We start from the raw sequence: 26,898 nt of genomic DNA, 5'->3' as shown, positions 1-26,898 counted from the left end.
ATGGCTGCAATATAACAAAGAGTGAAAAATTGAAGGGGGTCTGAATACTTTCCGTACCCACTGTATATATATACATACTGTATATATATTTATTTTTTTATTTTTCTTTATTAAAATTGGAATTAAATTCAGTACAACACTACCACAATATAAAAATACTTTTTACAATTTAATTATCTTTATATATTTTTTTCACATTACAGCAATGAGATTGCGATTGTTGTGCATTGTGGTAATGACTCTTGCATGGGGAAAATGTGCTAAATGTCATGAAAATAATGTAAAATTGCAACAAATTTTTGTGATCTTAAAAATGTACTTCATTTACTTGATGCGATCAGTAATATACAGAAAATTGTTCCTTCCAACTTTTTCTTTATTAAAATCAGCATAAAATGTAATTATCTTTTTATTATTATTAATTTTTCACATGAATGAAACTTAGATTGTTGTGCATTGCGGTAATGACTTATTGCATGGGGAAAATGTGCTATATGTCATGAAAATAATGTCAAATCTTTATAATCTTAAAAATATACTTATTTATTCAATCATTAACATACAGATTCTTTCTTTTTCACATTACAATAATGAGATTTAGATGGTTGTGCATTGCGGTAATGACTTATTGTGCAAGGAAAATGTGCTAAATGTCATGTAACTGATCTTTAGTTCCACTGCCTGGTTACGACACCTACAGAGAGAGACTGGGGCATGTACTTCATTCCCATACGCATTATATCCCATTAACCCCTGCATTATCCAGCCAAGACTTTGAGTGTGGCATTTACCACTGGGATTATAAGGGAAAAAGTAAGGCCCCTGTACTGACCCCTACTGTCTCCTCTGTAGTAATGCAAAGTGTCCTTTTAACCGGCAGACCTTTTCTGAAGATCAGTATGAGGTGCAGGTACACCCTGAGGAAGCCAACATCGTCATTTTTTCAAGCAAGGAACCAAAAATGCAGGTCACCATCTCTCTTACCTCGCCAGTGATGCGCGAAGACCCCGTCCCCAACATGGAGAAAGGTTAGAGAACCCGTGCTTTCCCTCAGCAGCACTATATGTGTTCCCTTGGTTCACAAAAAATACGGATATTTCCATACAGAATTGAATTTTCCATCAGTGAATTGGCTTTCCTGTTCATTTCTTACCCCCCCCCTTCCCCTTCTTCATTTTGCTTTTTTTTCTCTTTCGGTTCAGTCCATTATTTGCCCCCGGTTCGGTTTTGCATTGCTTTCTGAAAGCGTTTTTAAGGAATCAAAAACAGGATCTCTGACCTTTCTTTACCACTGTGGCGCAATATTGTACAAGTTGTGTTGTAAGATTACATGAGCACTTCAGGATGAGAGAGATGTTTGTTTAGCTTTCACCACAAACCTTTTCAGGCCAAGTTAGTCGTACATATAAAAGTGGCGGTGAATGGTGTAAAGATTTGGGAGTGACAATCGCAGTTATTTTTGCGCGCGTACAGAAAACAGTCGATCCTACACCACACAAAATTGTGATTCTTGACATTTTCATGTTAAAAAGAAGTTTTTAACTAATATGATCTTTTTCATTAAAAACAGTGGCTAATATTATTTTTAGTAACAATTTATTTATGAATTTATTTGTATTATTAATTGTAAATACCGTATTGACCCGAATATAAGACGATGTTTTTTTCTTGGAAATACATCTGAAAAAACGCGGTCGTCTTATATTCAGGGTCTAGACTTTGGCATGTCAATAATACACCCACAACAATAGGTGGCGCCGAATACGCATAAAACGAGTGTGCCATGAAATATGTAATGTAATGCGTGTTGTAAAGATCGCGAGTAAAAACAAAAGAGAAAGAAACCCTTACAGCTGCATGAGTCGTGACTGTCACGTTAGCCTGATGGGACCAAACTCCCTTTGTGATTTTAAAACGTAAGACAGTACCCAGATTTGAAGACTACAGTAAGATTGAACTTCTACTGTTAATAAGATTTTGGTAGGCTACTATTAGATGGATAGCCTAAATGTCCTAATTCAGATGGGCTGCCTTTTTTTTTTTTTTAATGGTATATCAAAAAGTGTATATTTTTAAAATGTGATTGTTGGTACATTTTACCAGTTTTTACCATACTTTCAAAACAAAAATTAAAATAGGAAAAATATGCAATATGAAAATAATTGAAGACAAAATGTGTTTTACTGAGAAAAAACAAGATTTGGTTTTTAAAAAGCCTTTTTCCAAAAGGTACATCTGGAAAAAGGGGGGTCGTCTTATAATCAGGGTCGTCTTATATTCGGGCCAATACGGTATTAATTTCTATTTTACTACATTTTATAGGCAATTTTGTTTATGCTTATTAAACAGCCACTTTTGTCATAATTACGTCACTGCATTCATATCTAGTTGGGTTTTGGATTATTTTTGTGCACGCGATGCAAATTGTATGTCAATTTGCTTGTAACAACCTGATTTAAAACAATTTTTTTTTAGTAAATTAACATTTTCTTGGTGACAAAAATTACTTCGTAAAACAATCTATTTCTTCATACAAGAATTCAGTTGAAAAATACTTTTGTCACTCCTGTAGCTAATAAATCTACGTGGCCACTGCAATATTTTGGGACTGACAATGTATGAATAGTTTCACGGTAGTTTACATAGTGATAACAGTAGCATTTTAGACTTTTTGTCTTTTAAATAAGACGAGACCTAAACTACAGTTTTATTTATTAGAATGTTAGTGAATATGAATTTTATTGTCCACTGTGTGGCCTAAAACAATCTCATCCTCTCATCCTGAAGTTTTTGAACAGTGACCTCAAAAGCCTCTGTAATTCTGACTTGTAACCTGAGGTCACTGTTGTTTTATTTTGTTAACAATAATTCTCAATTCTATTTCTTTCAAACAACCAAAAACCAAAGTGGTTCTCCACACTTGTCCTGTTTGGGTTTGTTAATGCATGCATTAATAGACCCAAGCAATAATATTTTCCATCTACATCTTTTGCATAACATTGCAACAGTTTTTTTAGGAACCTGGACGTGCGGAAAACCCCTCGTCTTGTGACATTTCGGTGTGGTCACTTTGTTTTGACTTGTGTTGTAATGATCACATTAACACAGCCTAGTGCCACACATTCCCTAAAATATCTTTGTGTCATTTAATCAACGATAATTTTATATCAGTGAGATCTACTTAATATTTTCTTACAATTGCTAAATCATGAAATACATTTGACGATGTTTCCTACATGTGTCCTTGCAGCGTCAGAGAAAGACCCTCCGGATGTTCTCAGCAAGACCAAGTGCCTTGAGTATTTAGCATCTCTGCGACATGCTAAATGGTTTCAGGTAAAAAAAAAAAAAGGGGCTTCGAAAGTTGATAAAAGTCTAATTTAGGATAGGTTTTAATTGTACTTAAAATTTTAGGACAATAGACACTTAATCTGTAACCTTGTTAAAAAGCATTGGAGAAGCTCCTTTAAAATTGCATTTTGCTACGTTACAAGCAACTCATAATTTAACATAGTTGTCAACGTTGTTAAATTGTAACATTGTTACATTAGGCATAACATTAAAAAAATATTTCTGAAAAAGTAATAACTACTACAAAGGTAATAGCCGAAAGTATTTGAATATAGTGAATTTTTATAACCGTTATTTAAACACTAAATTGACTTGATAGCTAAAAAAATCGTTATTGAGAAAGCTTAATTTAGCTACCATGCTATCGACTTTAGCCTAAACTCGAAACATACTTTTCGTAAGTATCGCTTTTATCAGCGCAAGTTTGACTTGTATTTCATTCATGGCTATGTTCCTAAACGCAATTAGTAACGCATCGCTAAGTGCACTTTATTTTCAGTATTGCCACAAGGAGCGCTGTAATCGTCATTATTGTAAACTTACTTCCTCTACGATCCATTTTGTTGTTCAGGAACAACAATTCGAAAAGAATATCGCGGATCAAGTCAGTTAATTTTATTGTCAACTGGTTAGCATGTTAGCTAACTAACTACCTGAATAATAATTTGTAGTTAAGCATGTACAATGAGAACTGTGTGTTTACAAACTTGTGTAGAGTATGTTTTTGGTCTTAGACTCAGCGATTGTTTAATTTTAGTAACATTTTAGCATTAGCTGTTGTTCGCCGTGATTGTATCGCCTATTAATGAGTTTTATGCACTATGACTTATGATTCAGTCTTGCGTCATTATGCTTTAGATTGCTACAGTAAATTATAACAGACAAGTTAGACATAATGTAAAAATATATATTTAAAAAAATATATTTGTCAGTCTACATGTTACTAGCAAAACAGCTAAATATAGAAACATTTTTAAGGAAGTGTTTAGGCACTAAACTACTGGGAAAGCTACACTTAGCTAACTGACATGGCACTGACTTTCGATTAAACCCAAAACATACTCTACGCAAGTATCTATTTCTTCTAGCAATGCATATTCGATTTCATTTATAGCTATATTCCTAAATATGTCAATACGCAATTAGTAACGCATCGCTAATATGCCTTATTTTCAGTATTGCCACAAGGGGCACTATAATGTACGTTAACAAACTTTTTACTTCTATGACTGATTTTCATTTTCAGGAGCAATAGTGTGTAAAGAATATCGTAGAGCAAGTCAGCTAAGTTTATTGTCAACTGGTTAGCATGTTAGCTAGCCAATTACCTAAATAATTTGTAGTTAAACGTGTACAGTGGAACTGTGCACTTGCGATACATTGGCCAAGTGTTTGCGCACTTACATAGAATATGTTTCTGGTCTTAGAATCGACCGTTGAATAATTTTAGTAGCATTAGCATTATCAATTAGCATTCACATTTGTGTTATTAACTGAAGTGCTGTAGTTAGCTGTGGTTATTGCATATTAACGAGTTTCATCCACAGGCTCGGGCGAACGGTCTTCAGTCTTGCGTCATCATTATTCGGGTTCTGCGGGATCTGTGTCAGCGCGTACCTACCTGGGGCAAGATGCCCGACTGGGTCAGTTAGCTTTGTTTGCTAACAGTGATTTGAGTTGTAGCTAATAATGGTCGCATTAACTAACGTGTTGAGTTTTCTTTTGCAAAGGCCATGGAGCTGCTTGTTGAAAAAGCCATTAGCAGTGCATCTGGTCCACTCAGTCCCGGAGAAGGTCTGCGGAGGGCCCTCGAATGCATCGCCACCGGGATTATATATATATATTATAGTTCTATAGATTGATTTTAATGTTAGTCTAAATTCTAGTAATTTGTTGTGCTTTTATCATTTTTATTAATCTTTATTTTTCTAAATATTTCTATTTAGCTCTTATTGATTTTAATTTTAGTTTTTAGTAATTTTAGTACTTCAACTCGACTTAAGTTGCCAAGGCCATATTTCTCATTTGCGATTTTTTATTTTTTTTTTACTCTAATTTTTATATTAGTTTATTTAAGATTTAACAGAAATCATTTTTAATAGTTCTACTAATTTTATGTGCTTTTGTAATTTTTATTAGTTTAAATTTTTCACTACATTTCTTTTTAGCATTAATTTATTTTTATTTCCGTTTTAGTACTTCAGCTTTATTTTGGTTAGTTTCCAACATAACATGCCAGATTATTTTTGCATTTTTTTATTTATTTTTTGGTTTAACCAAGTTTTTTGTTTTATGTTTTTCATCTAATATTTAGATTTTATTTTATTTCAGCTTTATTGCAATTAGCAAAACTGTTTTTAATAGTTTTAGTTAACAATAACAACACTGGGGTAGGACGCAATACTTGTATGTGCTTTTGTCGTTTTTATTTAGATTTTGCTTTTAAATATTTCTATTTAGGTTTAATTCATTTTTATTTCTATTTTAGTTTTAGTAATTAAAAAAACAATTGGCAATTAACGTAAAACTAGTTTATTTGATGTATTTTATATTATTTAAGCTTTATTTTTTAATTGTTTTAATTGACAATAGCAACCCAGCGATAAGACAGTAATTTTGTTATGCGTTTTTGTCATTTTATTCGTTTTGTTTTTCTGGATATTTCTATTTAGGTTTAATTTTTATGTCACTTTTAGTTTTCTATTGTAATTTTAGTACTTAAACTCATTTTATTTCAATTAGTTGCCAAGGAAATTTAAACATTTTCACTTCAAGTTTTACATTTAAAATGCAATATATTTTGTTTTATATCAGCTTTGTTTTTAAATTAACCAAACCAACTTTTTTTCTTGCTACACATTTCGTAACCCATTTACATACATATTTATATTTAAGTCAGTCATTAAATGTCTGTCCACCCCTCAGATGGTCCAGGTCTTCTCGACCCGTGTGAGAAAGGTCAAACAGATGCTCTGGGAAGCATGTCGAAACAAGCTCGGGAGGACGTGACCGCTAGTGCCCAGGTACTAAACAATGTTTTTCTAACAAACTTTTCCATTTGCATGATCCATGCTTATTCTGAAAGCACGTCTCGTTGTGTTTCAGCATGCGCTGCGACTGCTGGCTTTCCGTCAGATCCATAAGGTCCTCGGCATGGGCTCACTGCCGATCTCAAAGGCCGGAGCTCGAAACCGCAAGAGACGACGCGACGGCAGCGACGCCGGCGAGGGAGAAGCCGACGGAAAGAAGGATAAAAAAGACGATTCTCACATCCCTTGAGACGTCTGCGTAATCTTCGCAAGCTGTTATATCTTTGCAAATGTATAAATATCACTCGAAGAGGAAAAAATACAACATCCGATGGTTCCGTTTTTCAAAAGAGCAAGATATGGAAAAAACGTAGTCGTTCCCCTTTTATGATGCAATATGTCTTTCTAATACATCTGAGCTGAAAATAGGCCGAAATGCAGCAGCCGCATCCCTTTTTCAGAGCATCAGATGATGAGTGAATGTCGCTAACGATCAGTGACCAAAATAATACATAAAGTTACTGAACGTCACATTAGCTCTATTAGGCACTTTGACATATTAATGGCACTTAATTAAAAGCTTTAATTATCCAGACACAGGCCAGTCTTTTTTGTTTACATCTTATATATATATATATATATATATATATTTAAAAAACATTTTTTACAGTGGGGCCCAAAACTCTGTGTCCACATTGACATTTTTATTTGCCAGACATTTTAACATGGAAATAAATGTTTTATTATTTAGAAAAATGTAAAATGAACATCATAACATAAAATTAATAAGAAATATTTAAGTTTTTCATTACTAATGAAATTACGGTAATTTAGTGACAATGCAAAATGTAAACAGATGGACACTGCTCTCAAATTGTTTGGCAAAAAATGCAATTTTTATTTATAAAAAAAAATTTCTGGAAAAATTTAAAGTCTCAGACTTTTGGATCCCACTGTATAGACAAAATATTTCGATATATTTATAAATATAAATCTGTTCTATGTAATAGTAGGGCTGTGACGATAAATCCATGCAGAATCGATTTGTGGATTGGTTCTGAGATCTTCCGAATGCATCGTGATTCTCTCTGGAATCGATTCTGAGCTTAGATTTTAACAGCAGATGGCGCTCTAATCTAGTTTTTATCCGCACACTCAAATGCTCATGTAATCTCACCTCGGCTCAGAATGCTTTTATGACGCAAGATTAATGTAACCGCAGCCCACTGTGAACACCCTTGTAATTTGCTTCAACCTTTTCTAATTTTATGAATGATTATTTTAGGTTCAAGTGTGTGTAAGGATTTGGAAACAAGCAGAGTACGGCTGTTTCTAAAGCGTGCAGCGCCATCTACTGTTCAAAACTAAGCTCAGAATCGACTCAAAGAATCGCAATGCATTCGGAAAATCTCAGAATCGATGCAGAATCATTTCTCGATTCGCGATGCATCGATTTCTTTTCCCAGCCCTATGTAATAATATTATAATGTATTATATAATAATATTATGTATAATATTGATAATAATATGTTATGATTAACATGATATAATATGATTATATTATGTATAATATTATTGCAAAGTAATTAGTTTCTCTACTGTGTATCTTTAAAAAAAATAAGTTTTTAAAACAAGTAGTTATTAGTATTCACTAATAAGCTGTTAAAAGCGACACGATTCAGCTTTGTGTGGTTGTTTATTAACCCGACACTGGATTTATACACGTTTAGGCATCAGATCTGTAACCGACGGAGGAAAAAAAAAATAAATAAATAGACTTATTACTTCTCTGCTATCATTATTTTTATTTGCATACTGAATAATCGCTCATTTCACGGTGAGAAGCTGGCGTTTCGACAGGGTATCGAGCCGTTGTTCTCTAGCGAACGACGCGAAAACACAACGTAAAGTCTGTGGTTCTTCACATGTGCCTGCGGTAAAGACTAAAAGTACTTGAAATGTGAACGAGGAGGTGAATTTCCGGTTCTTCATATTGCAATATAATATAATGTAATACCTCTCTATTCTTACATTTTTATATAAAAGAGTAAAATCTAACGAGAGATGCGCAGTTTGCTAGAAAGATTGCTATTCGTATATATTGAACTGATTATTCGTATCGCCTGAATTTGCGTTCTGCCACCTGTTTTTATGTATAATGCAATCGTATCCCGGTGTTTTTAAATGTTCCTGCTGAGTGTTTGTTCTCGTTTTGTAGGACTGTGAATAATTATAGTGTGATCTTTCTTTCAGTTGGAATATCTGTGTAGTGCTGCTTAACTAAATAAACGGAGAAAACGATCAGACTGCACGGCCCGCCTGTGTCTGTTTTGGTTCAAGCTGAAGCCTTTTTATTGCTTTATATTTTTGCCATCATATATGGTCATAAATAGGGGTGGAAAACACGTCAGAGGCACAGCATGTATATCAGGAGGAAGTGAGCGCGTGTGTAATAAACCTCTGATGAGTGTGTAACCGCTCACATGGAGTGACACCAGCAACATATTCACAAACAAACTCATACTGGTGAGTGACAAGAATCTCAAAAATATCAAGAATACAGTTTGTTTGTTTTCATTTTGTACAGCACTGGGCTTACAAAGCTACTAGTTTAATGTTTATATCTTGTGTATAAGGAGTTTTCTTGATTTTATCATCTTAATCTGTACTAAAAAAGTATATGCACACAAAACATTTTTTGAATATACAAACACTCATGTGTATTTAAGGTGTGTTTTAAAAAAAAATAATTTTCTTGAGTTCAGTTGTCTTCTTAAAATTTTATTTGATTATTTATTTTTGTGGAACATTTCAAATTACATTTGAGTTTTTTCCAGTCAAGGGTTTATGCAAAATGGTTAACATTTAAGTTTTGAATGTGAGTTTTTATTTATTTATTTATTTATTTTACATATAACTCATTTTTTAAATACTTTTTTCCCCTTCGTATCAGTTTTTTTTGTTGTATTTTTTTATTCATTTACTTTTTTGCTGTTTTAATAACGTTGTACTTTTTTCCAGTCAAGGTGTCATGCGGTGTGACTTATTATTTTTTATTATTTAGCACGTGTGTATTGAGGATTTTTTTTAAACGTTTTTGAAGTGCCAATTTGATGTAATGTTAATTTGACATATTTTTCAATTCATATTGATTTAGTTTTTCTCCACGATTCGCCATTTTAATCACTTTTTGTGATGTGACAATTTATTTAATTCATATGTTTATTGAGTTTTTTAATGGATTTTTGGGCCATTTTGATTGCCTTTTAGCGTTGTTGTTGTTGTTGTTGTTTTTTAAATGGCTATGTGGCTTGATATTACTAGGGGAGTCCCCGACTAAGGATTTACAAAGTCGAATCGGAATTTTCGAATCTTGCTGATAGTCGAATCATATGTTTGGGGCGGGGGGGGGCAAAAGAGTCAAGTCAGACATTGGACAGTAATAATTAGCCTACTGACGTTAACACAGGGAAAATGTGTAACGGATGCCTCACATATACAAAAATAATGTTTTGATTAAAAGATAGCTAATATTAAAGGTCAGCGAAACCCTAAGAACAACATTTTTTTACAACAGTACTCTCAACGTTATGTAGCCTACATGACAGTAGTTATTAAAGGGGTCATATGATCCGTAGTATTACAATGAAGCGCTTTACTGCAGCGCAACTCAACCAAATGCATCTTATACGAGATAAATAATATATACACGATATATTACATTTACATTTATTAATTTAGCAGACGCTTTTATCCAAAGCGACTTACAAATGAGGACAATAGAAGCAATCAAAACTAACAAAAGAGCAACCATAAGTGCAAATGACAAGTCTCACACACAACGAAAAACAAGTAGATAGAAAAAAATAGAAAGCTGCTAGTTTTTTTTTTTTTTTTAAAAAGATAAATAGATAAAGCAGAATTAAAATAGAATAGAAAGTGCTAGAGTTAGAGGGTCAAATAAAGATGGAACAGATGTGTTTTTAGTCGATTCTTGAAGATGGCTAAGGACTCAGCTGCTCGGATTGAGTTGGGCAGGTCATTTCACCAGGAAAAATCACCTTTATATAAACCGGCTTGAAATCATTTATACCCTACCTGATCGGGAAAAAATCCAGTCCTTGCCGCCCAAATGTTGGATTGTGGAAAGTGAAACTTAGGGGTGGTTGGATTTATTCACGCACGTTAAAAACATTTATTAGAGGGTCAAATAAAGATGGAACAGATGTGTTTTTAGTCGATTCTTGAAGATGGCTAAGGACTCAGCTGCTCGGATTGAGTTGGGCAGGTCATTCCACCAGGAAAAATCACCTTTATATAAACCGGCTTGAAATCATTTATACACTACCTGATCGGGAAAAAATCCAGTCTTTCACTCTGTCTTGTTAAAGATTTAAATCCTTGCCGCCCAAATGTTGGATTATGGAAAGTGAAATTTAGGGGTGGTTGGATTTATTCACGCACGTTAAAAACATTTATTAAAAGCTCCTTTCTTTTCAGATTCTTATTTACAACATTATCTTAATAGGCTGTATATTAACTTATTGGGAGAAAACCAGTAGTTGTGAAATCAGACATTGAGCACATATAGCCAAAATGGCTTGATCATAACACCTCAGCGAATATTCGACTGAGACTGATAGTTGAATCAGGCTCCTCCTATCGAAGATTCGAATCTTCAACTATTCGGTGTCTCCCCTAGATATTAGCCTACTATTAAATTAATGTGTAATATTTGACATTTTTTGGCTTTTTTCCTGCATTGACAAATGTGGAAAATTAATATTTAATTCATGTGTTTTGGGAATGAATTTTTGGGCCATTTTTTACTTTTTTTGCATTTTTCTTAGGCTAATTTAGATGAAGTATAAAATTGTGCGTGGCTATAACATGCTAAAACATCATGTCCAATCTTTTTATGTTTTTTTTTGTTTTTTTACCGCGGTTTCTCCATCAGGTTGAAGGTCTGAAGATCTTCAGATGTTCAGTGCTCAATAAACACATGGCGATGGTAAGCCAGACATCCTGCTAAATATTAGCCAATGACTTGAGATGTTTTCATACCTCACTTCTCACTAACTCTATCATCATTACTCTATTGACTCTACTGTTACTCAGAAGAACTGGACGGCAGGAACTCAGTGCGTCGCCAAAAAGCAGCACTGCAAGCCTAAAGCCGGTGAAATAGCGTATCACAAAGGCGACATCTTGACAGTCATCGGACCTGGAACGGTAAAATAATCACCATTCCTAAACACATTCTCCCATATAAAGCCAGAGGCTGGCTAAAGTTTTAGTTTTTTTCTTTTTTCAGAGGAATGCAGAATACAGAGCCCGACATAACGCAACAGGAGAGGAAGGATTGGTCTCGGGTTCGAAACTCCGAGAAAGGGAAGCCCTCCGTATCGACCCCAAATTAAGCCTGATGCCGTAAGTGAGCAGAAATCTGAATTCTGAAGAACTGCGATGAGGAACAAGCTTGTAATGTTGTAGTAGTTACTCCAGAGAAGGACAGGATGTGGTTATAGTTTATGTCACCAGAGGTTATTTAAGATTTGACGTTGTTTACAATCTTCTCAGATGGTTTCACGGCAAAATATCGGGACAGCAAGCCGTCGGCAAACTTAAGCCCGTGGAGGACGGGCTTTTCTTGGTGCGGGAGTCGGTTCGGCATCCCGGCGACTTCGTGCTATGCCTCTGCTTCAGTCAGAAGGTCTTCCACTACCGAGTCATCTTCAAAGACAACAAACTGAGCATCGACAACAAGCAGTTCTTCTACAACCTCATCGACATGATCGAGGTGCGTCCGGTGGCTAATTTTAGCGTGCATGTTTCTTCATTTATCTCGCTTTTCCAGTGACACATCTGTGCTGCTCGCGTCCTGTGGTTTTCGAGGGGAAATGAGAACTGGGCCACTCGTTTGTGGCGAGCGTCAGATGCTTTTAAAGAAACTCGGGGCCCAAAGCGCAACAGTATGGCGGCTCAGAGCGCTGCCTACGAGGCTATCGGCGCCGATTATTTATTTTTAGATAATCAGTGCCGATATATATATGACTTTAACTGCAAAAAATAAAAACAAATGGTGAAAACTGCCAGTAAATGGTATATTAATATAATGGTATATTAATTTCCCATGTTCACACACTTTCTTTCTTTCTTTCTTTATAAAGCACTTTCACACAACTACCTGTTGATCCAAAGTGCTGTACAATACAGCTAAAATAAAATAAATTAGAAACAGCAAAACACAATATAACAATACAATTGACATGGCTAGATAAAAGCTATTGACAAAAGATGTTTTTTTTAAGCTGGTATTTAAATACTGGCAAAGAGGGCGCAGCTCTAATAGAAGCTGGTAATTTGTTCCATAGACTAGGACCGGCAACAGCGAAGGCTCGATCACCTCTACAAAGGAACCTCGATCTAGGAACAGAGAGGAGACCAAGATTACTGGATCTTAGGGACCTATTTGGTTTATGAATAGAGATTGCCTCAGAGAGAATTGATGGTGCTCGATTATGAAGAGATTTAAAAACAAAAGTAAAAATTTTAAAAACAATTCTATATTTGACTGGTAACCAGTTTAGTGAAATAAGAATGGGCGAGATGTGATCGAACCTACGTCTGCCTGTCAGCATCCTTGCAGCAGCATTTGGGACCATCTGTAAACGCATTATAGAGGACTGACTTATACTATAGAGAATTACAGTAATCTAAATGAGATAAACAAGCGAATAATCTGTTCAAACTGTTTTATAGAGAGTAAAGATTTGATTTTCGATAAACGCTGTTAGTGGAAGAATCTTGATGCTACACTAGACTGAACTAATTTGTTTCTCAAAACCCAGGTTGCAATCAAAAAGAACACCAATATTTTTTAGCACAGGGTGTAAAGTAGGAAGAGAGATGACCAAAATGAAGGGCACAGTCTTCATATGACTTTAAACCAAACAAAATGATTTCGGGTTTTGTTCTCGTTTAACACTAAAAGATTCGTATTTAACCATATTTGTAATTTGTTTAGACAATCCAACAGAGGTCCTAAGAATTCTTTACTTTTATGCTGCAAGGTAAAATACAGCTGAGTATCATCCACATATAGGTGGAAGGGCACTCCATATTTCTCAAAGATAGCACCCATCGGTAGCTTAAATATAGAAAATAAAACTGGGCCAAGAATTGAGCCCTGTGGAACCCCACAAGCAAGTGGGCGTGAGGATGACCTATGTTGGCCAATAGAAACACTAAAACTTCTGTTTGTTAAAAAAGACAATTTCAACACCTTACCCTGTAACCCAACACAGCTCTCCAACCTGGAAATCAAGATATTGTGGTCAACCATATCAAATGCAGAGCTTAAGTCTAAAAGCACCAAAGCCACAGCATTCCCTTTATCTGTTTCTAATAAAATATCATTTACAAATTTTAAAAGTGCACTTTCCGTGCTGTTGTGACTTAAAACCCGATTTGAATTTTTTTCACATTTTATTCACTTTCATATTTTAGTCATGCAGTGTTAGCAAATTATTATTTTATTTATTTACTTTATCACATCTGAGCTTTTTTTAAGTGGCTGTGTGGTGTGATTTTTTTTTAAATAGGAGTTATTATTATTTATCATAATTTTTTATAACAATCGATTATTTTTTCACATTTCATTGTTTTTAATCACTCTTTGTGGTGTGACAAATTATTATTATTTAGGCTAATCCTTGTCCTCAACTCCCTCTTGTAGACATTGCATCACACTTTCTAACTGCAGCTGATGTTATGACTTTATTGGGAATTAAAGGGGAATTTCTGGTGTTTTGTAGCCACAGCTGGTTTTATAAATGCTGTGTTTGTTTGACAGTTTTACAGCAGAAATCAAGGCGCCCTCGCTACGCTTCTGCTGAAGCCCAAGAAGAAGGAAGGCACGAAATCTGCCGAGACGAAGCTGTTGAAATGTATGTGTGACTCGAAAGAGCTCCAAAAATACCTGAGGATTGATTTCTAGTAGTTTAACACTGTAAATCTGGCTCTGTGTTACAGCCGGCTGGCTTTTGGATCTGTCCAAACTTACGTTAGGAGAGACCATTGGAGAGGGAGAGTTCGGTGGTATGCTGTCCTTTTGAATACACATGTGGACTTTGTTATTGTAGTTCTCTCAGATAACCAATAGAGAGCAGAATTTGAATGAGACATCGGCTATTATTGGGATGAGAGCAGTAATTGCACACTGTATACTGTCATTTTTGATGAATAATATGTCAAAAATACATTATGCAACGTTATTGTGTTTAATTCAGTGAGTGGAGAAAAATTTGACTATTTTACTGTAAGTTAATTTTAAGTTAATTTTGTGAAAAATTTTGGCAATCCAGTGATTATTTTTATCTAGTGGGAATATATATATATATATATATATATGAACACAACAAAATTAAAATTACATTTAAAGTAATATACATATTTAAATTGTATATATACATTTCTATATATATTAAATTAAATGTATAAATAGACATATATATTAATTACATTTAAAATGCTAATAAATAAACATAAATAATTAATATACAAAATATAAGAAAAAAATCTTTGCTATTCCTTACAGGCTCCACTTTCTGTTCTAGCTGCTCACCAAATGAAAAAAAATTCAAAATTGCCGTGCAAATTATATGATGCATACAAATCATATATACTTGATGGTTAAAAATGTATTAATGTATGTTATTTTATTTTCGTCTGTGTGAATCTGACGGATATGTTAATATTTCAGCCGTGTTCGAGGGTGAATACGCAGGTCAGCGGGTCGCTGTTAAGAACATCAAATGTGACGTAACCGCTCAGGCCTTCCTCGAAGAGACGTCGGTCATGACGTAAGAGCATTTCCTCCTCCGTTACCTGCTCTGTGTCTTTATTACATATTCCTAATTATCCTCTTTTCCAGAAATCTCCATCATAAGAATCTGGTGCGGTTATTAGGAGTGATTCTTCACAACGGACTTCACATCGTCACAGAGCTCATGACGAAGGTACAGATTTCAGAGGAGTATCTTTCAAACGCACTGAATTTGATAACGTTCATTCATAGACTAAATTGTGTGTTGTCGCAGGGGAATCTGGTGAATTTTCTTCGCACACGAGGACGTTTTGCGATCAGTGTGACGCAGCTGCTGCGCTTTTCACTGTAAGAGCTCACGAAAATACAAAAACTGATATTTATTTTAGGTATTAAAGTCAAGTTGCCCTTCATTTTAATACAGAAAATCAGTGCATCAATTCAAAGCAATCAATGCAAAGCAGTCGCTGGGGTATATTTGTAGCAATAGCCAAAAATACATTGTATGGGTCAAAATCATAGATTTTTCTTTTATGCCAAAAATCATTAGGATATTAAGTAAAGATCATGTTCCATGAAGATATTTTGTAAATTTCCTACCGTAAATATATCAAAACGTAATTTTTGATTAGTAATATATGCATTGCTAAAAACTTATTTTGGACAGCTTTAAAGGTGATTTTCTCAATATTTAGATTTTTTTTTGCACCCTCAGATTCCAGATTTTCAAATAGTTGTATCTCGGCCAAATATTGTCCTATCATAACAAACCATACACCAATGGAAAGCTTATTTAAAATTAACACTTAAAGGAATAGTTCACCCAAAAAAGAAAATGTGATGTTTATCTGCTTACCCCCAGGGCATCCAAGATGTAGGTGACTTTGTTTCTTCAGTAGAACACAAACGAAGATTTTTAACTCAAACCGTTGCAGTCTATCAGTCTTATAATGGAAGTGAATGGGAATCACGGCTTTGAGAGTCAAAAAAAACATACACAAACAAAACCAAATTAAACCCTGCGGCTCGTGACGATACATTGATGTGTAAAGACACGAAACGATCGGTCTGTGCAAGAAACTGAACAGTATTAATATCGTTTTTTACCTCTGATTTTCACCACAATGTCTGAACTGTCCTGAGCGCCTTCGCGTCTTCTTCTTCAGCCGGCGCTTGACGCGTCTTCTTCTTCTTCTTGCTTTACGGCGGATCGCAGACTTATAAGTGCATTACCGCCACCTATCTCTCAAATGGTCCATTGACACTCTATCTACAATCTCAATTAGGAGTGTCAATGGTCCATTTGAGAGATAGGTCAATGTATGTATACAACATCAATGTATCGTCACGAGCCGCAGGGTTTTTTTTGACTCTCAAAGCCGTGATTGCCATTCACTTGCATTATATGACTGATAGACTGCAACGGTTTGAGTTAAAAATCTCCGTTTGTGTTCTACTGAAGAAACAAAGTCACCTACATCTTGGATGCCCTGGGGGTAAGCAGATAAACATCACTTTTCATTTTTGGGTGAACTATCCCTTTAAGATTGGTTTTGTGCTCCAGGGTCACATATAGTCCATGTCGTATTTCACTCAAAAATCAAAAGAAAGAAATAAGAAATTATACTTTGCATAAATAAAATCATGGTTAAATTTTTTTTGCATGAGAAATTAAACCTATTTTTTCCTTTATTCTCATTACCACACTGCAAATAGTGTTTAATTGTTCATTTTTTTTAATTGAATAAGAATCATTGAGAATAATAATTGCAAAAAGAAAAAAAAACAACAACTCATGATTATTTGTAATACAATAATAATAAGTATGATTTTATTAAAAACAAAACAAAACAACAACAAAATCATTACATTATTTTTAATTAGAAAGGCTTTTTTAATTTATTTTTAAAATGTGCTTATATTTTGTTTTGTTTTTGGTATTATAGTAGAAAGAATTTTATTAAATAAAATACTATATTTTATTTTTTAAATGTATTTATTAATATTTTATTAAAAAAAAATATTTTCTTATTTTCGGTATTATGGTAATACTAAATATTCTATTTTTATTTATTTAAGGTTCATTCATTCATTCATTCATTCATTCATTCATGTGTTACATAATCATAATTTATTTAAAAAATTTTATTTTTTCGTATTTTGTGCCATTTTAAAGAATTATTTCATGTTATTTAATATCATTTTGTATTACGTTAATGACATTTCAAAAAAAAAAAAGTAGGCTTTATTTTGTGTTTTTTGTATTATCGTAGTAAGAATTCTTTTATTTATTTTAGAAAAAATGCTTTATTTTATTTTATTTATGTATTAGTATGTTTTGTTGTGTCATGTGGGCTTGTCAGGAATATCTCAAATCATAAAAAAATCCACACGTATCAGTCATGGAGGTTTTATTTCTGCGCTTTTCTCAGAGATGTTTGTGAAGGTATGGAGCACCTGGAGTCAAAGAAACTCCTGCACCGAGATCTCGCCGGACGCAACATCCTCGTGTCTGAAGACACCGTCGCCAAAGTCAGCGATTTCGGTCTGGCCAAGGTCAGTTCAACGGCAACCGACAACTCAAAGTTACCCGTCAAGTGGACGGCGCCCGAAGCCTTGAAGAACAAGGTGAGAGACACATCACGAGATCGTTGATGATCATCACTAGTTCAAACTCAACCTGACATCTCTGTTCCTGCAGAAGTTCTCCGCTCAGTCAGACGTTTGGAGCTATGGAGTCCTGCTGTGGGAGATCTTCTCATACGGCAGACAGCCGTATCCCAAAATAGTGCGTTTCTCACAGTAAATGTATGGTTTGCTCTCATCTTCCTGAAGGTGTGATGTTGTCCGCTGGTGTTTGTTGCAGCCGGTGAGCGAGGTGTGGGAGCGCGTGGATCAGGGTTACCGCATGGAGCTGCCGGACGAATGTCCTCCTGACGTCTACAGCATCATGACGTCCTGCTGGGAGACGGAGCCCAAGAGGAGACCGTCCTTCCACAAGCTCCGAGAGCGGCTGGAGAAAGAGCTCGGCAAACACTGACCTCACCGCACATGTGTATAAAGTAGATTTAATTTATTATTCATCGCACTGTATGAGTTTTTGTTGTGGTTTTATGTTTTTGAGTGAATCTCGAAAACACGCCGTTTCGCCTCAAGTCAAATTAAACTTTCGCATGAAAGTAAAGCCTGTATTTAGAATTTCATTTTTTTTGCATTGCATTTTTATATTGTATCACTTTTTATTTCTTTTATTTTCAAAAAAGAATCAAAAGTGGTTCTCATCTACTGTAATTTTTTTTTTATTATATTTTATTGTTTTTGTATTATTTTTATTAAAATATTATAATGCAAATGATTTTTTAAAATCGGCATAAACAGTAAAGCATATAATAACATGACCTTTAAAAATATTTTATTAAAAAAATATATTTTTTGCATTAATTATAATATGAATTTGGTAGAAAATGTGCTTAATTGTCATGAACAAATTAAAACAATATGATACCATGATGAAATACCTATTACTTAATATATTTAATACATATATGCTTTTTTGTGCTTAATTGTCATTGATATAATGTTTATTTGCATAAATAAAATCAAAATTAAATATTTTTTATCGTTACTGAAATGCAAATATTATGTAATAGTACAGTATTTGGAATTAAAACAAGACACAATGTGTCCAGACACATGGTTATTATTACTATTATTATGTTTTTAACAAAAAAAAATTAGGCTTTAGTTTCTTTTTTCCCTGCCTTTTCTTTTGATTTTGGGGTGGAAATATGACCCATATTCCTGACAGGTTTCTCCCAAATGGTGAAATTCATTATTGCACATGCTTTATTGTTATTATTATTATTATGTGCTTCAGCCCTCAGTGAGGTTCTGTAAAAAAGAGACTTTCTGCTTATGTTGTACATGCAATTCAGAAATGTATTTATTGTAACAACAGTAATAAACCCATCGGGAAATCGATTTTCTACAGGAAAAATCGAATCACTCTTTCATTAAAGATCTGCCGGCCGCGCCGTTCTCAAGCCCAGCCGCCTCTGCTCACTCAAGCCGGCCTCCGCATACTCTAGTCCGCGGCTCACTCAAGGCTGCGGTGTGTGACACTGTGTTTTTCGTTGTGAAAGCGAAACTACTTTGGTTTGGTCTTCCAAAAGAGGACACAACTAGAAATCAGTCTCCGATCACAAATGCAGACATGGTTTTATGTTTACGCGGCGCGATGCAACGCAACGCGTGTAATGAAATGAAACACATTTCATTACACCAAATACACAAAATAATGTTCTTTTTAGCAACATCATATGACCCCTTTAAGAAAGAGAAGAATAAAAGAGTGTTTCACTGATGAAACATCATGGTTATCTGGGATTAGCTCTGGGATCATCCGTATGTAATTGTCCAGTGACTATAAATAGAGACTAGTGATATACTTGTAACTTCCTGACAGACTGGAAGAAACCACCTAGCAACCACCCAGAACACCTTAGCAAGATGCTAAAAAATAATTTCCCAAAGGTTCATGGGATTTATGTTCATTTCATTAATTTGCTCAAACCAGATTATGGCCTTTTTCCGTCGGTTGTGTTTATCCGTCACCCATGAGACCGCAGCAGATTGAATTTCCCATCTTTATTCTGTTTTATAAATCCTCAAATAGGATGATGTGCAATTCCTCAAGATGATTTTAAAGCTGTCTGACCTGCGCCGAGGAGAAGATGTGCTCATTTATGTGTGGGAAATCTCAAATCTATGCTCATAATTTCAGATTCGGCTCAATCCTAGTCACGTTTCAATGCTAGCATGTTCTGGGGGCTTGCACAGTGGTTTGTTCCTGTCTCACTGAAAAAAAGAAACCTCTAGGAGAAACTAAGGGTGATTTCTTGTAGGAATTAATGTGATGAGTCAGTTTCTCCAGGTAAAACTAATCTGTGGTGGAAATGATGGTGAGATTTGTGCTGTGGATTTTACTCCCGTAGAAACCATATTACATGTAGCATGAATTACAGTTCTGATCCAATATAAGAATTAATTATAAGAATATCAATATATTATAAGAATATATAATTATCTTATAAGAATATAAGAATATCAACCCAAAAATACTTACCAGCAGTGACGTCTTGCGTATGGAAGCACATTTCTGCCATAATAATGAGATAAAGTCGAAATTGACATAAATAGAAATTATTAACACAAGTCAACTTATTTCATAATACTAACTTTTTTTAATCAATTTTTTCTCATAATTCCCACTTTTTAATCAGAATTTCAACTTCACAATTGACTTTTAGTCATGATTTTGAAGTTTTTTATTTGTTTTTATCATAATTCCGACTGTTTCAAAATTCCAACATCTCATAATTGAGTTAGTGTTCCATAACTGACATTTAATCAGAATTTCAACATGTCATAATTATGACTTTTTTTGTCATAATTTAAACCTGTTATAATCATGATTGTCATTATTTTGACTTTTTATCTCAAAATTGTTTTTGTCACAATTTTAACTTTTTATCTCATAATTAACTTTGTATTTCAAAATTATGACACTTTATCTCAATTTCAACTTTTTACATAAGTATACATATATTTTACATAAAATACACTTTTTGTTGATTTTGACTTATCGCAATGATTACTATCTCATAATTGACTTAGTATTTCATAATTATGACTATCTCATAGTTTCCACTTTTTACGTCATAATTATTACTTTTTGTCATAATTTTGACTTTTTTATCTCATAATTAACCTAGTATTTTTTTTAAATGACGAGTGTTCACATAGTGTTTAATTTTTTTTACTTCATAATTGACTTTTTTGTCATGATTTAGTTTTTTTCATTTATAATTGACTAGTATGTCATAATTATAATTTTTATGCTATACATTTTTGTCATAATTATGACTGTTTTGTCAGTTTAGACTTGTCATAATTACAACTCTCATAATCTTGACTTCTTATCTCTTAATTGATTTTGTCAAAAGTCGATTTCAACTTTTCGTAATTGTGACTTTTTATCTCATAATCGACCATTTGTAATTTTTACATCATAATTGACTTTTTTGTCAATTTAAATTAGTCAATTTTGATTTTAATAGTTATGAAAATTAGTATTTTTATGGGTCAAATTCTGATTTATTATAAGTCAAGCATGACTGTTACTGTTCATTTTTGAGGTTTTGAGAGTAAAAGTGAGACCACATCCAGTGCAGAGGGATGTTTTTAGAAACCAAACATTAATTGATCTACTTTAATCCTATTAAAACAACCAACATCAGTTACTCGTTGCCAGTGTCTCCCTCTACTGGTCGTCTCTGGTATTACATAATGTGTGTGTATGTGTCTGTATAATGTATTTGAAAATGCTTCTCACATTAAGCTATCATATGGCTTCAGAAGACTTGGAATATAGTGAGCCATGTGAATCACTGTTATTATACTTTTATGCTTTTGCTATTTATAGTGCTTGATAGTCATCACTATGAACTATTGTAGCATGGGAAAGAGCTGTAAGTGTCTGTTTAAGTGTTTGTTATTATGGGTATACGTGCCTCATGCTTTAATCTATCTCTCCTAGTCATGGAAAGATTTACTCAGTGATGTCAGAGTGGGAGGAGCCTGTGGACCCTTTTAGAATAAGGGGCGGAGAAGACCATTTGACTGACAGGTGAAGCATCTTATCGGCCGATTAAAGGCCGAAGCACGTCAGCGTCTCCAGAGGAATATCAGCTTTAACAACGTTAAGAGTATCAGATTAAGTGTTAAGGAGGAAAGTTTAACCTTGTTCTTTCTGGGCTGTGAAGCGCGTAAACTGTCTTTTGATCCTGCAGGGGCAAACGGGGCCAAAAACCCAAATTAAAGGCATAACACAGTCACTGATGCAGCACAAACCTCTGAAAGCTGTTAAAATTACATTACTAATTAGTAGTGTGTTACTAACAAAAACAAGACTTTTTTTTTTTGACGGCATGTGATGTTTACCCATGCAAAAGTTGCCAAAGGGGTGCCATGCAGTCACATTGTGCAGATTTGAGAAATCATTCATGTCTGGAGCACAGCATAGTTTAGTACTTACTGTAAGGTGTTTGATCAGATCACTACTTCAAACTATGATCACTAGTAATATTATTGCTTGACTTATCAAAAGCCACACATTACAAAACCACCTAGACGATGATTAGTTTAGCAGTTTACATGTGTGACGCATCTTACTACACATTATGCAACTGACCGCTAGTAATTGCGTTGGTTTTAATTAGCAAATTAAAAATTTTGATTAAATTAAACTGGTTATCATTTTTAAGTTTCTTCCCAACAGGGGTCCCGTGATCAACCTACACATTTGCACATTTGTGAAATTTCTGGCTGGATGTGAGAATCTGAGAAAAAACGATGCCGAGCTCCAGTGTGAGCCTCCATATGGTTGTTTGCTTAATCGCTGTACAGGTAAACTGCACATCGTTCACCGGGTCGACAGAGGGGTCTTACACACTAATCTACAGATTACTAAAAGATGTCAGGAGAACGGTGAGGACAACACTGCGGGATAAACGCATGCCAGTCACTCTGAACAGGATTGATCCATTTTTGGATACCTACCCGACATGCCATGCAAAAGTTTAGTTGAGGCCAAATGTTGTTTTAAAGGTGCAGGTTTTTCCTCATATTTTACTATTAAATCCTTACCCTCAACAAAGTTACCAAACAGTATTTGGACCACATTGTCTTCCATAGTTTTTTTTTTTTTTTTTTTCATATTATGAAAGTCACTGGGGACCAACAACTATTTGCTCACTCACATTCTTCAAAAGACCTTCTTTTGTGTTGAAACTCATACAGGTTTGGAAAAACTTGAGGGTGAGTAAATGATGACGAGTTTTAGATTTTGGACAAACTAGCCCGTTAAAAACTGTTTTATTTTACACTGAGTGGGTCTCCTAATGGGGGCAAGCATGTGCTCTTTATCGCAGTAGCTTCCATTTTACTAGTAAAAATCACTAATAATACCAAGATTTGCTATTTACGCTATAACATCAGTAACCAAAACTGCCACTAGGTGTCGGGGTAAGCTATATCGCTAACTGTTCATTCGTATTCGCATTGGTTCCAATTAATCTTGTTTACAGATCAGGTTTGCATATCTGTGAAGACTTCTAACATCACCATTTAAGGACCCCATTAAATCAGAATTAGATTTTTGTGGATTTTAGTCCATTTCCGGACTAAAGCTTTGAGGCTAGTATTTATATGCTAACATGCTCATAAAAGTTGGCGAAATTGTAAATAGTGCATTTCAAATTTCAAAGAGTTCTCTTGTTTGCTTGGGCACACAAATGATTTGTTGCATAAAATCTAGATGAAGTCCCATCTTACAAATTAGCAATGACAAGTAGCAAGTCATGTTAATGACTGGGATTTAAAGCAAAAGCTATTAGCTATAAACAACCCAAAAACTACACTCGTCATGCAGATTCATTGGGCCTTAAGGCCGTTCACACTAAGAATGATAACAATAAAGATAACTGTAACGATAACTATATTAGCATCCACACCAATGCACCATAACACCCTGTTTATTACATTTGGACACTTCAGTTATGTTGTCTGGCACTTTAAATGCTTGAGCTTGTTAAAGCATAATGGATTCTGATTGGCTGTCAATCATTCATCAGGTGGAAAAAAAAACATTTTGAAACTGATTCCAACGACATTGTTGTAGATGATTATGTTTGGGGTCTAAACTCTACTAAATTTTGAATGATTTTCAAAACTATATCGTTATTGTCTTTGGTGTGAACAGGCATTAATTTTGTTGAAATTTAGGATTCACCAAGCCCATTTTACTGATGATCATGCACATAAAGAGCAGAGCTAACTGTCATGGTGATAAGCTGAATTGCATAAAATGCTTTCCGTTTACAAAACATTGTGTACAATAGCCAACTTTCTGCCTCTTGTCTTTCTCCTTGCTTCCCCCCGGTGAGCTGACACAGCTCCTCTGCATTAGCTGCTTTGCGTCTAATAGGATCAGAGGGCTTTACGTTGTCATCTGATAAACCTAATCCTCTTGATAGCTGCGCTGCACCTTCTGAGCCAATTTGTACTCAATTAGTGTAATGAGGAAACAAGCGCGGAGCTTCAGGAAATACATCAGCGTGATCGAATAAATTGTACTGTCTCTCTTCCAATCCCATCAAAAATCAAACCGAGAACTCGAATTGTTGACAAGAAGTGACCTTTCTCTCAAGATGACTCTGAACAAGACCAATAGTCTAGACGTGGTTCCCAAATGGTTGGACCAATAGTCTAGTTTTGGTTCCCAACTTGTAGGACCAATAGTGTAGTCAGTGGTTCTCAACTGGTTGGACTACTAGTCTAGCTAGTGGTTCGCAGCTGGTTGGACTACTAGTCTAGCTAGTGGTTCGCAGCTGGTTGGACCAAGAGTCTAGTCGTTGGTTCCCAACTGGTTGGACCAATGGTCTTTTCGGTGGTTCCCAGCTGGTTCGACCAATGGTGGTTCCCAGCTGGTTAGACCAATAGTCTAGTTGGTGGTTCCCAACTGGTTGGACTAACAGTCTAGTCAGTGGCTCCCAGCTGGTTGGACCAGTAGTCTAGTCAGTGGTTCCCAACTGGTTGGACCAATGGTCTATTCGGTGGTTCCCAGCTGGTTGGACCAATAGTCTAGTTGGTGGTTCCCAACTGGTTGGACTAACAGTCTAGTCAGTGGCTCCCAGCTGGTTGGACCAGTAGTCTAGTCAGTGGTTCCCAACTGGTTGGACCAATGGTCTATTCGGTGGTTCCCAGCTGGTTGGACCAATAGTCTAGTTGGTGGTTCCCAACTGGTTGGACTAACAGTCTAGTCAGTGGCTCCCAGCTGGTTGGACCAGTAGTCTAGTCAGTGGTTCCCAACTGGTTGGACCAATGGTCTATTCGGTGGCTCCCAGCAGGTTGGACCAAGATTTGACATTCCCAACCGCAATTGTTTACTGTAGAAAACTGAATTCTGACATATTTGCATATTAGCCCAATCAAACTCTAGAGTATTTTAATGCAATTTGGTGTTGCTTTGGAGAAGTTAGTCAAGGTTGGACAAGTGGAATGTTCTCAGCATGTCCATGTTTGACTAGCTTCCACCAAGTAAAACCAAAGGGCACTAAAATGCTTTAGAGTTTGATTGGACACATTGACACCAAATATATGGGAACACAGATTCTGCTAAGTAGGAGGATTTGAGGATGTATAGATGGATAGATTCCCATTCCTTTCTAAGCTCAAATGCCTCATGAGCCAACAGGGATGCACGTGAGATGCAGCTGTACAATGAAACTCCAAGCTTTCCAGGTATTTTCTATCTTCAGCCTTGTCCTTCGAGGATTGACTCTGGCTCATGAGACTTAGACATCAATCTGGCAACATGTATGCAAGCATACGGTTTAAAGTCAATCTTTCCTGGAGGTCTTTCGTGTTGGCTGGCTTTAGCCACTTGCACTGGCCATAACATTTGGCTGAGCCAAGGTATTGTAGATTTCAATGAGATTTGCGAGGTTTTTGGAAGACATACTTTCACCCAGTCATGCAATTTCAGACCATTTCTTTACTCTTCATGTTTCGTCTCACTTCTGTACACGAACACTGACCCAAAACAAATACAATAAGTGAGCTTCTTCAAAGTATCTTAAGACTTCATTGAGGACAGAGGAAATCTTCAGTGTCTTGAAGACTTCTCCCAATGATTCCATCATACCAAGACAAGACAATACGTGTCTACAAGCCAGAAAATTAATGTTTCTGTTGTATGTGTAATAGAAATTACAGTTTGTACTATATTTTACACACACATAGAAGAAATGAGCAAATACAGACGTATTGGTGGACGCAGTAGGATCGTTTACATGGATTCATTTGAACGTGAACAAGTTAATCTTGTTCTGAGGTCATATCTCTTAATAAGCAATGATCACTCATGAGTTTGATTAGGTTAACTCTTTAATGAGTTGTTAAACGAGTCTGCGCTCATATCGTTTGCTTTAATTACTCGGCTAATTATTCCGCAGGTGATAGTATTGAGCTTTTACTGTAATACCTTCTGTGAAGCGTGCCGTTCACGCCAAGACATGCTCCACATGTCATCGGTCTATGTTAATATGCATAAATATTTACATGTAATTTTTTTCACATTTTATAACATTTTTAAATTGTATTAATATTTGATCACATTATTTATACATATCTTTAGCATATTAAAAAGTATACGAATATTTCAAAAAATAAATATATATATAGTTTTTTATGTAATATATGTATATGACAATTGTGTAATAATAATACATAAAATGATATTTATAATTTATTTAATGGATATATTTTAGCATTTTTTGTACAAGAATGAATATTTGTTTTAGTAATGGGTCTATCATTTTAAGGCTAATGACATTCTACCAGTAGGCATATTTTTACATATTTATGTCAGTAACAGCTTTCCGGTGAAAGGTCTTTTAGTTTTAATAGTACAGGCATCAGTGAAAACTTTCAGTTCATCCTTTTGTCTCTAAAACAATTGAATTTTGTAAGAGGACGGAGAAACAGCTTCATTAGTGTCGCCCTCCTCCTGTGGGGTGAATTCAAGCTCCATTTAGAGCAATTACTTGAGCAGAAACCGTCTGTCAATCA

General features: G+C 35.0%; 2 protein-coding genes across 3 annotated transcripts in view; both read left to right on the top strand.

The window, feature by feature from the left end:
• Nucleotides 1–7,024, top strand: part of LOC107702646 (zinc finger RNA-binding protein) — a 25,494-nt gene extending 18,470 nt beyond the window's left edge. The window contains 6 exon segments of the mRNA XM_074187064.1: nucleotides 881–1,028; nucleotides 3,251–3,336; nucleotides 4,899–4,994; nucleotides 5,082–5,189; nucleotides 6,270–6,374; nucleotides 6,457–7,024. Coding sequence (XP_074043165.1) covers nucleotides 881–1,028; nucleotides 3,251–3,336; nucleotides 4,899–4,994; nucleotides 5,082–5,189; nucleotides 6,270–6,374; nucleotides 6,457–6,630 — 717 coding nt within the window. The 3' untranslated portion in view covers nucleotides 6,631–7,024.
• Nucleotides 7,025–7,943: 919 nt separating this feature from the next.
• On the top strand, nucleotides 7,944–18,441 carry LOC107702632 (megakaryocyte-associated tyrosine-protein kinase-like). Of its 2 annotated transcripts, none has more exons than XM_016505005.1 (13): nucleotides 7,944–8,906; nucleotides 11,338–11,391; nucleotides 11,502–11,612; nucleotides 11,695–11,810; nucleotides 11,961–12,180; nucleotides 14,236–14,329; nucleotides 14,415–14,480; nucleotides 15,145–15,244; nucleotides 15,316–15,400; nucleotides 15,482–15,555; nucleotides 17,640–17,835; nucleotides 17,909–17,995; nucleotides 18,074–18,441. In XM_016505005.1, the coding sequence occupies exons 2-13, from the start codon at nucleotides 11,383–11,385 to the stop codon at nucleotides 18,245–18,247; spliced, it is 1,332 nt and encodes a 443-aa protein (XP_016360491.1). In that variant the 5' UTR covers nucleotides 7,944–8,906; nucleotides 11,338–11,382; the 3' UTR covers nucleotides 18,248–18,441. The 2 variants fall into 2 exon arrangements, with proteins under 2 accessions (XP_016360491.1, XP_016360490.1); XM_016505004.1 differs by having other exon boundaries at nucleotides 11,499–11,612.
• The last annotated feature ends 8,457 nt before the right edge of the window (nucleotides 18,442–26,898 follow it).

Source organism: Sinocyclocheilus anshuiensis, unplaced genomic scaffold (genome assembly GCF_001515605.1).
Source record: "Sinocyclocheilus anshuiensis isolate Anshui unplaced genomic scaffold, SAMN03320099.WGS_v1.1 scaffold802, whole genome shotgun sequence".
In the NCBI taxonomy this organism is placed as follows: Eukaryota; Metazoa; Chordata; class Actinopteri; order Cypriniformes; family Cyprinidae; genus Sinocyclocheilus; species Sinocyclocheilus anshuiensis.
The sequence above is the reverse complement of the archived record's forward strand: the minus strand, read 5'-3'. Positions and strand labels throughout refer to the sequence as shown.

What these genes read in the sequence shown, in the direction of transcription:
- LOC107702632 (XM_016505004.1), top strand. An exon ending in ACCTCATCGACATGATCGAG is followed by an intron (nt 12,181 to 14,235) that starts GTGCGTCCGGTG and finishes TTTGTTTGACAG; the next exon opens with TTTTACAGCAGAAATCAAGG. An exon ending in TGGAGAGGGAGAGTTCGGTG is followed by an intron (nt 14,481 to 15,144) that starts GTATGCTGTCCT and finishes TTAATATTTCAG; the next exon opens with CCGTGTTCGAGGGTGAATAC.